Genomic DNA, 20,754 nt, shown 5'->3' on the forward strand with positions numbered 1-20,754 from the left:
CAGACTTAGCAAGCAGCCCGTGAGCTCTGTGTATTTTGCCATTTGCTACTTCATCAACAGGGAACTCAATGGCCAGAAAGACTGGAATGCCTTCCCCAGTCTGCCTTCTGAAATACTCAAGTTTGCTTCTCACACTGCACAGGGTCGTTCAGCAATCTGTCGTCCCACTCCTTCCAGTGCAGTATCAACTGCTATGATCCAGCACAACTATGAGGATTATAAAGGGCGTTTAACATAGCCATTATGTGTGTGACACTTATCTGTTATGCCATAACTTCCAAATGAAAAAAGGTTAACAATATTTTTAGGGGGCTAGGAAAGGCCAATCTCTTACCATTGTACAACAGGGGTGGGAAATCCTTGTACAGTGAAGCAAAGGCTCACAGACATCTTTTCCCAGACAGTGTGAGACCTCAGGCGCACTAGAATTTCAGGAGCTCGACTTATACTTTCCTCAACAGCATGTCTTTCCAGAGCCATATTTTCTTCTACCTATTAAATACAGGAAAAGAAAAGAAGCATCTAACACCAGACTCAAATGGGGTAGAAGATCTAATCTTAAATCCACAAAATTAAAAGATGCTAAATCACTATTGGCATTTGAAACACGGGCCTAAATTTCAGTATGTCTTATAATTCTGCTTGGGTAGGAACAAAAAGGTTCAGCACTGTACCATCCTTTGTATAGCAAGTCTATCCAGATGTTCTCTAGCATGGTGCCTGGCTGTGTGAATCTCTTTTTCCAAAGCAGACAACTCACTGGCAAACCGGATCCTTTTCTCTTCACTTGCATGAGACTTTTGTTCATGAGTCCTGTAGGACAAGAAAATATATCTGGTAAGAGAACCAATATGAAGCTTTAAGGTTGTCACTCATACACATTAGGCAACTGAGGGCTCTGAAACTATATCAGCAAGATGTAAAATCTAGTTTAGGAATTATTCTTAGCATGTATCTGACTATCCTAATGAACATGTGAAATGAATATCAATTTTTCTTTTTTTTCTTTCCCCTGTATATGTGGTGCCATAGCTTCAGGTCTTGAAAGCTGGCATGATCATGTTGACATAGTACCCCACAGTCTTAGTCCTCTGGTAATCGAGATCAAGAACATGCCTGGCTTCCCTCTGGCCCCTAATTTTCCTTCCCATGGACACAAGAAGGCAGAGGAATGAAGGTACGTTCTGTTCCTGTTCACACCCTCTTAAGAGTTGGGCCTTGCTTATGGTGTGCCCTCAGCTTTAGCACCTGGGAAGCTCTGCTGGCTCCATGGGCTGTATCAGCTGGCCTCACCCGAAAAGATACAGACCAAGGAGTTCACAAGGATTTGATGAACCGCTGCGTGCAAAAAAGCTGTCCTTGGACAAGGGTGAGTGGGAAGTATTATAGAAACTACCAGGAAAAGACAACATTTTGAGAAATTTGTGGGTTGTCCCCTGAAAATCTAACTCCATAGATTTTTCAGAATTCCTAAAGAAAAATCAACTCATAAATGTTTTTAGGAGGAGCTAGCTCAAGCTCCTGCATTCATGCTGATTCAGTAAGCAGCCTATGCTACTCTTTGCTTTGCCAACAGGACAAAAGAAGGGAGCTGAATATCAGACCTTTCTAACATGGCTGTCATTACAGAATATGACAAGACTCTTAAAGCATAACTCAACATGCTGTGAAGCAAATGGGAAGACTTGCATGAAATTCAGTGAACAGTAGATCAAGACATTATTTGTCTGGCATTTTAAAAATATTTCTTTGTATCATTTCAATGTAGTTTAAATACCTACCTTGTTCTGCCATGTATTTTTTTATATTGATAAAATTTAAGACAGTTTAAAAAAAAATAAATTAGAGTATACAAATTAGTTAGATCTTCCTAGAACATTCTGTTCCTAGGATATATATTTCAAAACAGTCACAGTACCAGAACCATACAGATGTATATGATTTTTCGTAAAACATTTTCTACAAACAAGGCAGAATTCTTTCTTGTAGTGTAAATTCTCTGTGTCTTTGGTGCAGTCACTGTAGAGCATGGCAGGGCAGAGCAGAAACAGTCAGATTCACTGTCAGGAATATTGCCGTCAGCACATTTACTATAGGACTTCATATCAAGGCTGTAACTGAGACGTGACAGTAAGCCCTCTTGATATTAAGGAAAGAACTCAAAATGTTTAAATTGATCCAAACCAGAAATTCAGGAATAGTTGAGTAGATCTGTTCAAAAACGAGTTTTGGATCCCAGGCGGATTCTAAATTACTTTGATTTTAAAGCTGTTTTCAAGGGTCAGAGTGGGGATTAGGGGAACAACTCTGGGTTGAAATATGAGATTGAAAGTAACACTCAGTCATTTAGTATTCCAGCCAAAATAGATTAGTGAAGAACAGTGACAGAGAAGCCTCCAGTCTTGTCAAGTCTGAAAAGAGCCCTGGCAAAAGAGTGATACTAAATGGGACCAGAGCCACTACACAGGTCAGATGGGACCAACAGAGCTTTACCTTTTCCTGGATTCTTGTATTGCTTCATGAGCCAAGGTGCGTGCCCTCCTGGCACAGAGTCTACATGTTGTTTTTCCCAAGCCAGGTGATTCATAATAAGCAGCCTGTCTGGAAGCAGCCCTTCAAATACAAAAGATACAAAAGACACTGTTATAACCCAGCAAATCTGGTAAAACATGAACTCACAAAAGTCAAAAAAGTACTTTAAATGAGCTGAATGCCATAACTGAGCACTGTTCAGTGAGAAAGCTACTTTGCATTCCTCATTAACTGCATAGGGTGCTGATTCTCACTTGTCCTTCAAGGGCTTAATGCCCATCATCTGTCATTGGGGATCATTAGGCATTTTATTTCATTCAGTTCTATTAAATTTATACTTATCTCAGTCTCCAATCATTCAAGTGCTATGATAGCACTTCAGTGAACCACAAGGGTACCACCCTGTCTAATACACAAATCACTCAGAATCCCTATAATGCTGTCGATTTCTAAATATTCCTGCCTTTCTATACTTCATGTAACCTTCTGCATAAACTCTCCTCTTTCACAGGGGAAGCTGGACAAGCTAGACAGCTAGTTAAGCTGGCTAGGCATCTTAATTACTGAGGAGGGAGGACAGTGATTCTTAAGCAACCAAGATTCCAGGCTTTGAGATACAAAGAATGTGTATCTTGTGGCTAAAACTCTGAGATTTCACATTGGAGGAGTTGAACTTTTATTTAATTTTAAAAAAGGAAATTGCATGACAGAAACTATAATTAGGAATAGCCAACTTCAGGAGAAGGAATATCCTCATGTCATATGGAAGAATGGGTAAAAAACTGTTTCTATGATTTACAATAAATTTCATGGCAATTTCTCTTAAGTTGGAGTTTCAACTGGAGCCTAAAAGGAAGACTTTCCAACTTGGAGGTAGTAAATAGGACAGATCCTGAGCTAAAAGGTCTGTGTAGGTGAGTTGCAACATCGCTACAAAGCCTAGCTATGCTGGTGAGAGACTATAGACAAGGAGCATCCTGATGGAAGGAAGTGGAAAACTACCATTCTGAGTAAATCACAATTTTAGGGGGTGGAGGGGGAAGCTAAATATTTTGCTTCTAAGACCTGATTACCCAAAATAGAAACCTCTCTATGCTCCGTATGTGAAATACATGGCACTTACTTTCTTGCTGCATATTCCTCAAGTACATATCTTGTCTGAATGTTGCGATAGGACTGATCAAAGTGCTTGTGCCTCCTCTGGTAAAATGGCATGGCTACTGACGACATACTTCAGTTTGTTACAATCAGTAATACCTGCAGAGTGAAATTACATTTAGCCATATATTTCAGACACTTAGGTTTGATATTTTTACATACATACACATATGTGTGTACATGTACAAATGTATAAAATTCCATCAATTTATGACAAATAAGAGCCATCAATGATATACATGGGCACCTCAGGATGTATTTTATCAGCCACAGAGCTAGAAGATAATTTGTCAGATCATTTTCCCCTTCTTTGCAGATGCCATTTAACACCTCCATAGAAATTTCCAGGGATGGAAATTTGACAGCTTTTTGGGCATTTTTAGGTGTTTCAGCTCCCTGCTCTTCAAACCTTTTACTTTGTCTCTTGTTGTAATTTATGCTGTTTCTTGTCCAATTCACCATGACAACAAAAAATAGACTTTATTCACCCACTTTTGCAGCAGCCTGTTGAAGATTTTCTTTGCATCTCCTTTCAGCTCTCGTTTAAACTAAACAAAGCTGGCTCATTCAACATTTTCTCATGGGTTATTTTTCCTAGACCTCCAATCATTCTGGTTGTCCTCCTGTGGACTTTCTCCAAAACGTGGCATAGTTTGATCAGTATTTGGATAGAAGGTTCTCAGAAACGTTCAGGGAGCTCCCAGAAGCAGTATGGGTGGGAAGAGCATGTTTACCACTGAGTTGGAGTTAAGTAAATTCCCAGCCATGGCAATAAAATAACCTGGAGGTGCCCACATCCCTTTAGGTGCATTAGAAATATGATGACAACTTCTTGCAAAAGTGGGGAATGTTACCAGCTGTGTCCTGAGTAGATGCCAGCTTGTGTAACTACAGTCTGCTGAGGAAGTCCCATTTACAGTCTCGGTCAGATGTGGGGCTCTATTCCTGGGCCACTTGGCCTAAATGGCAGTGAGGGATTCCAGGGAGCAACTGAACAGCCAATATGATCTCCAAGAGATGGCTGCACTTCGGTGACAAAAGAAGAAATTTCCCAATACAAAGTCTATAAAACAGCTTGGGCCAAACCTTGAAGTTTTTAGTCAGGCAAATTCCTGCAATAACATCTAATTTCCATCTGAAAAGTAAGGGGAACACCCCCGTTGTTATACTCCCATTTGAGGCGCAGCCTGCCAGCTGGACTCCAGAAGCTGGGGCACGGGCAGAGGCATGACCTGGGACCCACCTCGGGGCTACCCATTGGAAGTGAAGCAACACTAGCTCGTCCAGGGGCCATGTTAAGAGGGTGTCAGGGTCCTGGGGGCAGCAATGGACCTGACTGGCCCTGCCCAGCCTCCTCCAGGGCTCCCCCCACCCTGCCCAGAGCCCAGGACCCCATTTCAGTCCCTGGGGCCATAAGCCCTGCCCCAGAAACGCTGCAGCAGGGCCGGTCTCCAGTTCCTTACAGCCCAGCCCTGCCCGGCCATGGGCCCTGCCAAGAATTTCCTATGATGGAAATCCTTAGACCTACACATCTAAGGATTGTGACAGATTGCAAGTCTGCATCTGTCACAAAAAGTCCCATAAGTAGGCAGCCTCATGATGTATATAAAATGAAAGCTCAAAGGGATTTGAATAGAAATCTCATAAACTCATTTAGATACAACATGAGCTCCTCTTAATTTCAAAGGCACTGGTACTGAGCAGTTTTAGGCTGTGTTCTGTTTCCTATCAAATACCTGGAGATATGTGCTTTGGGGACAAAAATGAACAATACTCATGTTAAAATTCAGTTAATAACTGTTTCAGAAAAAAAGTGGTTTCTAGTAAAATGAGATCTAGTTCAAAATTGAAGAAATTCAGTCACTACTTCATTGTCAACTTTCAAATTCCATGTAATTTTTTTGGTTTCATTAATCTTTTTACTAGGTGAAAAGTACATGCAATCAATATACTTTAATAAAATATTGCTGAAAATAGGTTTCTAAACGTTTATTACTTATTCTGAAAGTAATGATCTTTTCTGTCACATAATGGAATTTTTATTAGTATCACATGTTTTGAAAAATAATTTTGCAAAATCTCCATTTGAAAATGGGAATTAATGATAAAATTGTTGAAAAATTACAGATATTATCAAGACTTGTGCATGAATTTTTACAGTGTGACTTGTTAACGTTTTTTCTAATTGTATTACTAGACAGATTGTACATGCAGAAGAAATTATTTTCTACATTTCATTGCAGCAATTTACTCTTGAAAAACAAGAGCTAGATTTCTTATACAACATGTCATATTTTTAGAAAGAAGAATGTAAGATGATTCAGTGAAAGACTGCAATTCTTAGTTTAGCAAGTCATTTCATTTTATGTGTGTGTTTGGCAGTTTTGCCTGAATGGTATAAAATTAAAACCAAATTAATTAAAAAAACAACATGTTTCATAGGCTAAGAAATTGAACCTCTAAACATGGTAAAACACCTGTAAATACCATATTTCCAGTATATAGTATTTACCAACAAAAGGAAATGCTAGTTATTGATTAAGTAGTGTAATAAATTCCAGCTGTGTCTGATTGTTAGTTTCAGGTATTCAAAAGCAGAGTCAGATGCCCCCAAGTCATGATGTTCTCACATCAGCTAGTTTTACTTTTCCAAGAGAAGGGTCTCTGCAGGACAAGACAGTAGGTATATTTAATAGCAGATACATCTTATTAAAGAAAGGCATGAGATCTAAAAGATGAGTTTTCACAATTTATCACCTGATAGTTGCATCTTCTGCATAACCTATAGTTACCTTTTCAATCCTTTTTCACGAGATATGAGAATGACAAGTCACACGTTCAGGAATGAGAGCTTTAGGCAAAATATCAGACACTGCAAGACAAAAATAAAACAGGTTTACACCATTACTATGGGACATTAAAGAAATAAATTACCACATTTCTAGAGAAATAGGAAAATTAACATGACCCAAGTTAGTACAGCATGGTGCAGCACCTTGCAGAGATGCTAGCTTAGTTAGGTGCCCTCATGCAACCCTGAGCTGACATGGACCTATTAACTCATCATACAACACATTGTCTTAGTTACATGAACACGAGCAGCCTTGGTTTCTCCTAGTTTTGGTATCTGTACATGACATTATGCTATACCTGCAGACATCAAATACCGGTTTTCTTCCTGCTGCCTAACTGTGTGACTATTGTGTATATAATGTTTTACTCCCCCCTTAGTTGATACATTAACTGGACAGTTAATGGTATAATGTTCCCTCTTTTCTATTTTTAATTAGCCTTTTCACCTAAATGAAGGTGCAAAGGGCAAACACATAGATTAAGCTGACTCAGCTGTTAAGTGCTACTCATGTTTACATGTGGCCCAGTTAAAGAATTCTGTGAATTTATCAACATGCAATTTACGTGTTGCTATGTATATAACTCCCACTGAGATCTAATGTATAAGGGTTGCAGAATAATACCCCTGTGTCTGGATGGATCGCAGTCTGGGTTATTTTCATTTTTGAGATATTAGAAAACATCTTTGTCATTTACAGTTCAGCATTTTCCACTAAATGTAAAACTTACATTTTAATTAGCATATCTTCTTCTATTAATCAGCACCCAGGGTTTCTCAAAATTTGGGTTCAGCTATTTTTCACGTTTACCCAAACACCCTTAGAATAGAAACAAATGTAGCCATCCACTCCCAGCCTCCATACAAGCAATTAACTGAGCTTGTTAGCAGCCAGAGCCATTTTGCCTTCTGTTAACGCAGAGGGGAGCTGCCTGGCAACAATTCCAAATGTAATAATCATCATCAGTTAATTACAATGATGCTTGCAGAGTATGTATTTAATACTTAATAGCGCTGCGAAGACAAGTATCTGAAGAGCAAAATCACAGCCCAACTGTAAAACTAGCTTCAGAAGAGTCTACAGAGCATGTAGGGTACCTTGAGTTAATGATAAGAAAAGTTTCTATTGTCTTCCTAGGAACAATGTGTTGACTGTTTTCTGAGTTTTCCACTGATACACATTTATGTGAGATGTTTGAAATATATACTAATATTTAGTCAACCTACCACTAACAGAGTTAGATAACATGATATGCAGATGACAGCTTAGCCCCACTGAAGTTATAGATTTAGGTGAACCAAGATTTTATTACTGGCAGTGGCTGGAGACTTAATTATACTGGCAAGTCAATTGGTGGAACTGACCCAAAAGCAAGATGCAGGCAGTGGTCTGGTAGAGGCATTGGGAAAAAAAAACCCAACATTTCCCAATGGGAAATTGAAAATTCAACAACAAAAAAAAATGCATAACTAGGCCAAGAGAAAGACAAATTTATTTTCTGGATAATTGTAATAAATGAAAAAGCAAATCTTAAGTTTTATTCACCAAGTTCTACTGGTATGTGACTGCAAGAGTTACAGAGAACTTGCTGAAATATATGGCCTGTGTGTCACAAACAACCCTTGAACTACATCTATGCAGATCCTATTAACATCCCTGGATTTCAAGAAAAAGACCTAGAGTTACAGGACAAGATGGTCCTAAAACATTTAGTCTGGCATCCAACCCTTACTTTTTGGTGGAACAGAGTGCCATTGTACTCCTACCTTTTTTTTTATTATTCCTATTTATTTCTATGACTCTAAATGCTGGAAACATCAGAAGGACCTCAACTACACTAATCTATGTGCTGAATAAACCACTCAGAAGACTATTAAACCCAAACAAAAATATTAAGTCAGGCAAAATGTCCTTAAGGGTTAATGATATAAAACACAGGTGAATTAGACTGTTCAAATCAGTTTACACAAATATACATTTCCACATGCTTAGTAGCATGTATAAAACAATTTATACTTGGTCATGAGTAAAAGGCAGAGTTTCCAGGCCAGGATATGCATAGTTTCATGCCATAGTAATACTGATCTGAATAGAAAGCAATAATCTAGGACCACGTGACAAGGGGCCACATTCTTGAACAGAGAAGCCAAGGGTCTGATATAGACATTGTTAGTTTGATAAGTGAGTTAATTTAAGATTTAAAGGACAGGCAGTAAATTCTAGCATGATCATTCACATAGCCTCAGAGAGCAGGCACACAACCAAATAAATTGATGGATGGGATTGACAAATGCCATGGGAAGAAGAACACGGTTGTGCTCACCATAGATAGACAACTTGCATTCCTGACTCAGGAGGCTCCTGTCATGAGCAATGCACTATACAGCATGTACTTTCTCTGCCTGACCTGTCAATGCTATACCATGCAACATGCACTTTCTTTGCTCATCTCTGTCCTTGACCATCTGCAGAAGTGCCAAAAATTATTTGTGGGTTCTTGTTGCCCTCACGTAGCCTATCCTCCTCATTCTGCCCGAAAGATCAGTACATCCTGCTCCTACGCGCATATCTTCATTCTTGATCTTCCTCTGTATCTCATCTTTCTTAAATATCTTTGACCGTTTGTATTGACTTGAGAGTTTGTCCTGTTTTTCCCATGACATAGGCATTGTTTCCTCTACCCATCTGTAGTTCTGCTTGTTCTCCACATTGTTCAAAGTTAAGTGTTTTTAGGAAGCCCTGTTTGGCCAATTTATATTTCCATGGTACATTAAAGCCCATGGTATTTAGCTAATAAAATATATTTAATTCCATACCACCTATATACCATAATGAAAGATAAAAGGAAAAAAAAAAACCCAAACAAAAAAAAACCACCTTCTAGTCACCAGTTGCTTCTAAAGACCAGTTTAAAGAATTACCATATTGCCTCAGAAAACATGTGGTCCCTTCCAGATGGTTATGTCAATCCTGTAGAAACTGCAGTAGATAATAGCATAAGAACATTTTCCCCCGAGAAACTTACTTTGGTGGAAATCATGTAAAACCAGCATGAATCATTACGCAGCTCACAGACACTACAGTCTAAATCAGAATGGGATGTAGAGGGTCCAGTAACATCTTCCCCATTTTGGTAATAAACTTTTAAAATGCTATTATGTCTCTCCAGTCTTTTATCTCTGTGTGCATGTGTGTATTTAGATCTCACGCAGAAAATTGTTCTGTGTATGAAAAAGGATGAACTTAAAAAAACACACAATCTACTGTCATTTTAAGATGCTTCTGTCTTTCCCATCGAAGAGTCTTTTCCTTCTGCATAATAAGAATTCAGTTTTAACTTTTTTGACAACAGAATACAAATGCTTCTGAAATTAAAAAAGTATGTAGAATTCCCATTTGCTTAAACCATACGGAATTCCAGACATTACTCAGCAAACTTTGAGATTCTTTGTCTTTTCTGACGCCTTTAGCTACATCATAGCTGTCTTATGTTTTACTGATCATACCTCCTTTGTATGGGAATAGCATTATCCTAGTATCACAAAAGTAGTTTTAAACAGAAATCTTGTGGACAACAGGTTCAATCTGGTTCAAATCATCCCTAGAAGCACATGCATTACTCTTCTCATTAAACCTAAAAATTGAGTTCTTTTATCAATTTCTAGTCACCTGAATGTCCAGCAAAGCAACATTTTCAAGCAGCTGATGATGCTAGCCATCACAGATGGGTCTATTCTTTATTAACAATTTCATATGTTTTGAATGAGTAGACTTTTAACATTTCACTACATCAAGTGATTCCGCTTACAAAGACACACAGGTAGATTAAGCAGCTTAATGCAATCATTTGGCTATAGCACATGTATTATTAGCTAGAATGCACACCTTGACCTTGTAATAGTCCCTGAATGGTTTTCTTCACCCTCTAGCCATAATGGTTAGTGAGGAGGCAATTTGGAATATACCATGGGTGGTCATGGTCATCGTCATAGCCACAGCCCTTGATGGAGTTAACCACCAGCTGTGCTCTGCAGCAAATACGTATGAGGCAGAGCCATAGGTACCCTTCCATCAAGTGAGGTCATTGTTGTGGAGGGGAGCACCAGTTTCTGCATTGTTCTGAGTCTAAAAAATGTAATTTTGGCTTTTCTATGACTCTCATGATGGAAGGGAGTGGAAGCCCCCAGTTTGACTTCTCTTGCCATATCCTCATTATAAGCTAAATTGTATATAGTCCAGAGAGAGTACTTCTGTAGACGCTTTCTTATGAATTCATGATCTTACATGACTGGGAATTAAATTAGGCTGAATTTGGCCACATTGACTTGAAACCTTGCCATCCTAACACTCCAAATGCACAAACAGTCACAACATTTCCATAAAGTTTTAAGATTTCCCTTCACTTGGTGAATGTACTACATTCCTTCAACTGGACAGCAAGGAATGTGAGACAGTGAGATAGCAAAAGTCAGTCACTTGCCATCATCCCAACCTTCATTGTCCTTCATTACGATACTTTCATTGGCTCACAGGTATTATCAACACACAGGCATAGTTTCAAGAGCATGAACATGATTTCCCAAGACTCTATCACTGGTATTTAGCTGGAATTTTCATGTGGCACAGAACACAACACGTAGCCTAAGCAATACAGACACCAGAAATGCATCTTCTGAAGACATGTACTTGAAAGTATGGTAGGCAAAAAATAAAGGTAGAATTTTTTGTCCCAGCTACATCCTATTCTTCAGCATGTCAGACAGTTTTGCCAGCTACTATAGGATTTTATGCTTAATTAGTTACACATATACTTCAGATAAATCATGTTTTGTCTCTTTATACAGTATAAGCACACAAGAAAGTGGCATTGCCAATATATGTGCAATTGGAGAAGCACATATACAATAGAGTTATGGATTGGTATAATGTAGTTCTTTATATGCAGAAAGAAACAGAGGAAATGTAATACACAATAAAATCAAGCTGACTGTGCACAGAATAAAGAAATTCTACTTTACTTTTTTGATTGCCTTTTCATAAATCAATCTGTGTCCTGCTTATTGCTTGTTTTCCCCTAAGAAGGTAATTTTTTTTTACAGAAAAGCACCCAACACCCTCCCACAATCACTCCCATTTGTTCTGAACAAGAAAAACTTACATGAAAAATGGACTTACCAAGGGATACAGAAAAATTGCGAAGCAGAGAGGAAGACCAGCCTTTCCCAGCTTAGTAAACTCTGGCTGAGGAAAACAAAAATAATTCCCTTCTCTAAAGGCTACTGCCCCTTCGCTCCCATTTAAGGGCAGATGCAATGCTATATTTAGAACTAACCAAGTGATTCTCCCAAAACTGTGGTCAGCCCAACAGGCAATAAGAGTGTGATATAAAGGCAGAAGAAAAGCCCTAATCCATACGCAGTTTTATACTGTCTTTTAATAAAAATAGACCTCATTCCTAAAAGAAGCAGTTGTTTATGTTAAAAGTGGGGTTTCTTTTCCCAGCAACACCAAGCACATGGGAAACAGTTTAATGTCAGAAAACAGTTTAAACTTTTTATTTAGAAATTATTGACGTTTTAAAATAATCAGTAACTTAGAGGACCAGTGAGGAGACGTAAACTCCAGAATCTTATTAGCAGAGACATGAGATCCTCTTGGTGCCTCAGGCTGTAAAATGAGCCTCCTCGTTGCCTCCTTAAGAGCTCCCTGGATTTGAGAGCATGGCTGCAATATGTGAAGGCATAGCAACTATATAAAAAGCCTATTAACATGGATTTGAAGAAAGTCCAGTTCCTACTCACTATTTCCATCACCATAATGTCACCAGTCAACCTGAGAAAGATTTCTCTGTGTCTTGTCGGTAAAGTAGGAGGAATTAATAAGCATAGAGGCATATAGAGGCAGAGGAAAAAAACACAGCCAAAATACTCGATTCTGTGAGACCCTGATGGTCCCTGAGGGTCCCTGGTTACTACCAACTAAAATGGAGGTTTGGTGCTTGCAGGGCTCCTAGATTTCTATCCAGAAGGTCCAAGGCACCACTGTGGTGGCTCTAACATGTCCAGATGTGATAGGGTAGTGGCACTTGCTCTGCAGAGCTGGTGAGCGTGGGCTCAGTCACTCTGCCCCATTCTGGTGGTGTGCAACCCCGTAGGGATTTGTCCCATGACGTGAGCCCATATGAGGGAAGGGAAGGGAAGGGAAGGGAAGGGACGGGAAGGGAAGGGAAGGGAGGGGAAGGGAGGGGAAGGGAAGGGAAGGGACGGGAAGGGAAGGGAAGGGAAGGGACGGGAAGGGAAGGGAAGGGACGGGAAGGGAAGGGAAGGGACGGGAAGGGAAGGGAAGGGAGGGGAAGGGAAGGGAAGGGAGGGGAAGGGAAGGGAAGGGAAGGGAGGGGAAGGGAGGGGAAGGGAGGGGAAGGGAAGGGAGGGGAAGGGAAGGGAGGGGAAGGGAGGGGAAGGGAAGGGAGGGGAAGGGAAGGGAAGGGAGGGGAAGGGAAGGGAGGGGAAGGGAGGGGAAGGGAGGGGAAGGGAAGGGAAGGGACGGGAAGGGAAGGGAAGGGAGGGGAAGGGAAGGGAGGGGAAGGGAAGGGAGGGGAAGGGAGGGGAAGGGAAGGGAAGGGAAGGGAAGGGAGGGGAAGGGAAGGGAGGGGAAGGGAGGGGAAGGGAGGGGAAGGGAAGGGAGGGGAAGGGAAGGGAAGGGAAGGGAAGGGAGGGGAAGGGAGGGGAAGGGAGGGGAAGGGAGGGGAAGGGAGGGGAAGGGAGGGGAAGGGAGGGGAAGGGAAGGGAGGGGAAGGGAGGGGAAGGGAGGGGAAGGGAGGGGAAGGGAAGGGAGGGGAAGGGAAGGGAAGGGAGGGGAAGGGAGGGGAAGGGAGGGGAAGGGAGGGGAAGGGAAGGGAGGGGAAGGGAAGGGAAGGGAGGGGAAGGGAGGGGAAGGGAGGGGAAGGGAGGGGAAGGGAGGGGAAGGGAGGGGAAGGGAAGGGAAGGGAAGGGAAGGGACGGGAAGGGAAGGGAAGGGAGGGGAAGGGAAGGGAAGGGAAGGGAAGGGACGGGAAGGGAAGGGAAGGGAAGGGAGGGGAAGGGAAGGGAGGGGAAGGGAGGGGAAGGGAAGGGAGGGGAAGGGAAGGGAGGGGAAGGGAGGGGAAGGGAGGGGAAGGGAGGGGAAGGGAGGGGAAGGGAAGGGAGGGGAAGGGAAGGGAAGGGAGGGGAAGGGAAGGGAGGGGAAGGGAGGGGAAGGGAAGGGAAGGGAAGGGAAGGGACGGGAAGGGAAGGGAAGGGAGGGGAAGGGAAGGGAGGGGAAGGGAAGGGAGGGGAAGGGAAGGGAGGGGAAGGGAGGGGAAGGGAGGGGAAGGGAGGGGAAGGGAGGGGAAGGGAAGGGAAGGGAAGGGACGGGAAGGGAAGGGAAGGGACGGGAAGGGAAGGGAAGGGACGGGAAGGGAAGGGAAGGGAGGGGAAGGGAAGGGAGGGGAAGGGAAGGGAAGGGAAGGGAGGGGAAGGGAAGGGAAGGGAGGGGAAGGGAGGGGAAGGGAGGGGAAGGGAAGGGAAGGGAGGGGAAGGGAGGGGAAGGGAGGGGAAGGGAGGGGAAGGGAGGGGAAGGGAAGGGAAGGGAAGGGAACTCTGACAAGACTTTGTGACAAGTGTGAAGAAATAATCACATTCCTCTTATTCTGCCTGGAAATAAGGACAACATGTCTGGGAAAACCTGGCTATATGGCAGATTTAATCACACCTCATGACTTGGCCCATAATGACTCAAATATCCAGTGAGTCAGCAACATACAGTAAATAGGGAATTCATTGATATTCAAAGTATTTGAAAATAACAAGATCTATTTTCAATTTACTTATACAGAAATGGGATCAACACCAAAGTCACTAAGTGACGATTAAGATCTTTCAGTGCTCAGTATAAGAAACTTTGATACATGAGCAATGCTCTTTTAAGGCATGCTTTCTTTTTATGCATACATGTATGGGAAGCACAGCAAGATGTGGAAAAGCCTTTAACCAATTGCTTCTAATCGCATCTGCAGTATTCATCCAAGTTTCCTAAATAGTTCTGCTAAGGATCTTTCCCCCTTTCTTATTGTTTAGGACTACCATTTGCTTGACACAGACTTCTCCCTTCCTCCCATCGATCTTAAATTATAACTCAGTCTGACAGAATTAGATCTACAGAGACAGACACAGTGGAATGAGTGCATATGCACTGAGCATAGATGTTGCTTCAGAAGCAGCTGTCAAAGTAATTAGCATGTAATAATCCAGAGCAAACCCGCTTTACTTACACAGCTCCTTCTCTTCTCTCCTATTGCATTTTCCTGTGGGAGATAAGAGGTCGGTTTTCAGGAAAACTTTAAAGTTCTCATTACACTCTCTACTTTTAATTTCTTGTTCTATATTTATTATCTTTAGAGAAATGAAGGAATGTACAGCCTGCTCTGTCTGCCTTTACACTTGAGCTCTCTTCTATTTTAAGTTCTTTCTTCAGGGTGTGGTTGGATGTCAAAAATGTGAAAGTGCATCCTGAGGGCTGTGGGGAACATGCCATAGGCAAGAACCAGCCATGCAGTGGTTCCAGTCCCAGGTTGTCTCCAGGTAAGTTAATAAATAAATTCTCCTTCTCTTCATAGATATTCACAAAATAGGATAGAAGGGAAAAGTGCAATATTGTGTTATTCAGTGGTGTTGAAATTTAGGCAGCAGAGCACGTACCATCCAAAAATTATCCAGCATTTTAATTGTAAAATAATTCTCATTACATTCTCAAACTTCTTCCCTGACACTGAAGGTGTCTTCCCCTGATCCCTCCACTTCCCAAACAGAAGTTCTTCCCTCAGACGTCCTCTTTTAAAGCAGAGATTTAGCAGTGTATCAAAAGGATTATTCAAGCACTTAAAACTGAGCATGTGCTAAAATCCTTTAGTGAATGTGGTATTTTAGAATTACCTCTCTATCTCATACCAGTCCCTTGATGTGGGTTGTTTAATTGATACAGGCTTCAGTAATGGCTCAACTACTCCTGTAAAGGGGAAGACCAAGACCTGAAATGGAGCTCAGAAAAAAGTTGCATTAGCTTTGTAGCTACTGAAGGAAACATCAAAACAGTAATGAAATGAAATGTAATGGTGTTAGAATGTTTTTAGCCTGTAAGAGTGCCTTAATAGTGGCTTTGTGCTTTTACCTTTCTCCAGTTCCAAGAAAACCTAATGCATCTTTGTATGGCAGCTTCTGAAGTCTGACTTTGTTAATATGTTAGCTTCGATTTCTTCAAATGCTTTTAGCATATTTATAGTTTTATATGAATTAAAAGATTGGTAACTAGCAATGAAGTTCCTCATCTCTACAGCAGTCCTAATTATTCACAAAGCCCTATGGCAAGGTTTCTAAAGCCATGCTAGAACAATGGATACTGTGCACTGGTGATCATAGAGCAGTCTCTTGGATTTCCTTCACAGTTACACAGGCCCTAGCATCTCCCTTGGCATTACAAATGAAAGACAAAACAATGCATGGAGATTCAACCATATGAAAAATAAATCATGCTCTTTCCTCAGTTACTGCCTTTGGTCAGAAGTTCAGGATTATCAAGTATGGGGTCCATATATGTATCAAATAGAATGTGTCTTATTCAGAAGAAAATACCACCACCTGAAAGACTTAATTCAAAAAAAATTTGGAGGCAGTGCACCTGCTTATGAAGATTAGCTAACAAGGGAGCACTAACAGATGCACTTTGCTGACAGTACTGTAAATGTGTTTATGCAGCTGAGCCCAAATCCCCAAGGGAAAACACACCTGACTGCCTCTTCCAGGTGGGGAGAGAACAACCCCATCCCCGCTCCTAAGAAGCTAAAACTCTTCTCTCTCTATCTCCTGCTTCCTGCTTATTTTCATTTTTCTTGATGCATTTTCTCTTCCTCTCTTAGAACCTTTTTATTTTGTTTTTTGTCGCCCAACTTGCAAGTATTTTAAGGCTGGCTACATGCAGCTGCAGACTGCCAAAAGCTAAAACCACCCCTCCCAGAAATGAGGATAGGCTGTGTGGAGATGAGACCATAGAAGAGCCAAGACATTTGGAGGAAAAGGAGGAGGAGACACTTGCAACCAAGGGAAGGCTGTGAAGCTCCCAGGAGAGAGGACGATGGCAGCTGCAAAGAAAAGCACTTGCTAGAAGCTGTTTTAAACAGCCAGACAGGGATTTTCAACCAGCAATTCAACAGAGCTAGACTGAACTGCATCCAGAACATCAGACACTGCTAGTACGAGCCTTTGAACAAATACTAAAATACCTGAATATATAAAATGTTGGGATTTTTTGCCCTGCAACATAAGGTAAAGTGAATCTCTTAGTAAATATCCTTATTTATATCTAAGAAGACTAACACACCACTGAGTTAGAGTGATCAATCATTTATAAGATATTTAAATGGTAATGTGTCACCCTGCTGTCCAAGGACCCACTCTGGAGCACATTGGAATCAGTGGTAAAGTTTTACTGACTCAGGAAAGCTCTGATTCACATCCTTCTTGATTTAATGCCTCTTTAAAAAGTTGATAGAGGGTTATCTCAGCTAAAAACAGAAAATACAGAGTTGCCCAGCACAGTGGAACGTTTCAACTACTTATTTTGTGAGTTACTGCGAATGGCAACAAGAGTATATTTTCTTTGGAAAGCATAAAATACTCTAGAGGTGGTAAAGGGTTGACAATGATACTTGAATTAAAATTGGGGTTTCAGCCAATGTGGAATGCTTAGCTAAATATGTTTTGCTAAATTTTAGGGTGAGCCAAGCAAATTCCATTCTCTTGCCAGTGATGTGAAGTTACAGCTCAGATTTCAAATGTTGTTGGGGTTTTTTTAATGTAATCAAATCTTTTGGAAGTGTTTCTGATAAACCTTAATGAAAACAACAGCATTTACTACAGTTTACTAAGTGTAGTGAGTTAGTGAGACAAACCATACCATAGGAGACCCCACTAGAAGTATGTCAGCTCAGTGGCACCTCTTAATTTACCATTACAATGAGATCTATTTTTCAACCAAGTGCAAAGATAAGGATCATAATGATTTTTGTCTTACCCTGGTATATTTATTCAAGTGTCACACAATACGCTCTGCAGATATGCACTGTAGCAACAGTTATCTCTGTCAACTAATCTCGATGTCAGCAACAACAGATTAAATCTAGACACAACCACAAGTTGTAAGAGGGCAGAGACAGGAACTAGTTACGCTGCAGTCATGTGGTCCAGAGGCTTCACCACCCTGGGAAATGCAGGCAAGACAGCTACAGTCCCAAATCCACCACTGGGTAGCACCATGCAGTCTATTTTAATGCCTTCAGGCTTTAGTAGCTGCCAGCTGTGGGGATTACTGCTTGTAACAGCACCTACATACAGGATTCACACGAGACATAAGCACAGAGAGCCCAGTCACAGAATCACAGAATGGTTGAGGCTGGAAGGGACCTCTGAAGGTCATCATGTCCAGCCCACCTGCTCAAGCAGGGCCACCTAGAGCTGGTGGCCCAGGACCATGTCCAGACAGCTTTTGAATATCTCCAAGGATGAAGACTACACAACCTCTCTGGGCAATCTGTGCCAGTGCTCAGTCACCCTCACAGTAGAAAAAAAAAAGGGTTCCCTGATGTTCCAGACCTCCTGTGTTTCAGTTTGTGCCCGTTGCCTCTGGTCCTGTCCCCTCCTCCTCTTGGGCTGGCAGAGACTGAAGGTACAGGTATGCACATGACACTCTCCAGGTTCACAAGCACATACACATTTGCTGTCTGGTTGCCTCCTCTCCTTCTGGTCTAGGTCGGTGCTCGCTGCAAACAGATGCATGCACTCATACACTCATCTCACAGGCACCCCACACCCGTGGGTCCCCCCCAGTACCTACATGTAGGGTGTAGGGGCACCTACACCCCGTCTGACTCCAACAGCTGGCACCCAGTCCACTCATGCCAGTCCCCCCAGTAACTGGCACTCAGTCCATGCAGCACTCACGCACATGGGATGAAGAGTGAGATTACACAGAGAGATAGTCAAGAAAGGTTTTAAAGAAGGCAGGACAGACTGCGGTGACCAGGCGCAGGGCTCAGTCAGACAAGCATACTGACCGGCCCTGTTTTACACACAGCTGGCCCCTTTTATACCCATTTCTGTCTGTTCCTCTTTGTTCCTCCCTGATTCCTTCCCCTAAACATTTCTTCATCACTTCGCACAGATCTACCAATTCCTACTCCCTTGGTCCAGCATTCAGGATCTTCACCTGCCCCATCCCAACCCCTCCAGTTATAATCTTATCCATTGCAAAGTCCGGATTAGTTTTTCTGGAATAGCTTGTTTCTTCTCATAGTCTCCATCATTGTGTTTGTCAGGTCTGTGTCTTTGTATGTTTGTTGCCTTCAACTTTTTTTATATCAACCTGATTTTAGGTGCCCCTCAATCAGATCATCGTGCTGGAATAAGCATTCTCACACTCCACTATCCTTATCAATTAGTGCCATTAACCAGGTTTGTTTCTGGTTATTGACTTTGTTATCACTAGTCAGCCAGGTTTTTTGTGTCTGTGTGTTTGGCTCTCCCCTTTTCCCTATCATCCCTTTTGACACGGTCCTTGGTCAGATAATCTTACAGAAAAAAAATTCTCACACTCCCCATATCCTCACACAGATAACATGTAAGTTATCTGCTCCTGTTTCACAGGGAAAAAGGAGAAGGAAAGGAGTAAGTAACAGATCACACAGCAGATCACCTGCACGATGAGTCCAATGTGATGTGAAAACATCAAACGATATCAAGTTCAGGCATATCCCACTGTTCAAGGTTATTGAACTTTGTGTGGCATATCCTTCAGTTCATGTCACTGAAAGCATGTAGCTGTGCTGCGTATGGCCTATGCCATGCATGATATACTATCTGACTTATATATGAACATAAATGTGCTCTAGAGTAATGAGCCTTTTTCTATATTCCTGGAAGCAGGTAACTCTCATTAGAAAAATGATATTGTTTGGTTTCAGGGCTAAATGACTCGCATCCACAACAGCTTGAAGGAATGACACAGTGGAGGTCTGACTGGATTTCACTGTAAACAGGCAAGAACTATTGGAAATGCAGCCCAGGTACAATTTTCTTTAGGAATTATAGCAGCTGTTCCTCACTACTGCTGGATTTCTTTGATTCTTTAGTTGTTGTAACCAAAAGGATTGAGTTCACCACAGGTAGGTACAACAAGAAGTGTGCTAAGACTGCCGGTCCCAAGCAGGCCCCAAATTTACACTGTTTTAACAGATAGCATTTGGCATTTTTAGTAACAACAAAGGAAGAAACCACTGCTTTGCAGAAGTGCCAATGAATCACACTGATCCTTCTCCAACTGCTCTGTAGTTTCCTCTCCAGGTCTTCAAGAACAATGCCATAGTGCATAAAACAAAGCACCATTTCATTACAGAAAACAGACTGAAGAGTCCTACTTGATTATTCTGTCCCAGCCTCTAACTACTGTTTCTCTCCATGGTCCATATTCCGGTGCTTCAAATCAAGCTACAATTGGAGGTCACCAGTTCTCACCATTACCACTACTGCTCCTCAGTTATTGTACAGCTGCAAGTGTTCTTGACAGGGAGGTTTCGCTGAATTCTTTGCCCATGCTGTTAACTGATTATTTACTCTTCTCACTCTTTGGCATTCAGTTGTCACTAAATCAGTCACCCACTAGCGTCCTTGGTCCTCAAGTTAAAGACTCATTTGATTTCAAAAGGTGCTTCTACCCAAATAAAGACTGTAGGATTCCCCACATTCTTCACATTCAAACGCAGCTTAGACAAGTTATTTGTATTTTGTTCTTTTTATTTTTTTTCATAAGTCATCTAGCCTGTGTCTTGTCTCACATGCTGGGCTTGCTGAGTATTCCTCTGCAACTACATTTTTATCACAAGGTAATATTTGCACTGCTGACTGAAAAACATTTACAGATATAAGTATATACATTTTCATTCCTACCTTACTGATATCTGAATCAAACACTTTTTCCATTATTCTTAATTTTAATCTGAGGAAGTTATGGTTTCCAGATACACAGATAGCTTGAGATGGCAGTAAAATTTTTTTCTCCACAGGCATTATAGAGCCTGTTTCTTTTATTCTGAATTTCTATTGCAATAAGGCAGCATTAGGTACTGCTCTGGATTCTACTGTAACGTCTA

The 20,754-nt window shown here is 41.5% G+C and overlaps 1 protein-coding gene across 3 annotated transcripts in view; it reads right to left on the reverse strand.

Moving 5' to 3' along the window:
• MYOM2 (myomesin 2) overlaps positions 1-20,754 on the reverse strand; it is a 91,810-nt gene extending 71,056 nt beyond the window's left edge. The window contains exons 1-6 of one of the 3 annotated variants that reach the window (XM_009333203.1): positions 11,718-11,822; positions 6,483-6,562; positions 3,656-3,789; positions 2,494-2,613; positions 675-813; positions 335-492 (exon numbers count right to left, since the gene is read on the reverse strand). In XM_009333203.1, the coding sequence (XP_009331478.1) occupies positions 335-492; positions 675-813; positions 2,494-2,613; positions 3,656-3,762 (524 nt within the window). In that variant the 5' untranslated portion in view covers positions 3,763-3,789; positions 6,483-6,562; positions 11,718-11,822. Of the gene's footprint in view, positions 1-334; positions 493-674; positions 814-2,493; positions 2,614-3,655; positions 3,790-6,482; positions 6,563-11,717; positions 11,823-20,551 lie in introns of those variants that run through there. The other 2 variants (XM_009333204.1, XM_009333202.1) reach the window with 2 other exon arrangements.

The sequence above is a fragment of the Pygoscelis adeliae genome, unplaced genomic scaffold (genome assembly GCF_000699105.1).
Source record: "Pygoscelis adeliae isolate BGI_AS28 unplaced genomic scaffold, ASM69910v1 Scaffold57, whole genome shotgun sequence".
Taxonomy (NCBI): Eukaryota; Metazoa; Chordata; class Aves; order Sphenisciformes; family Spheniscidae; genus Pygoscelis; species Pygoscelis adeliae.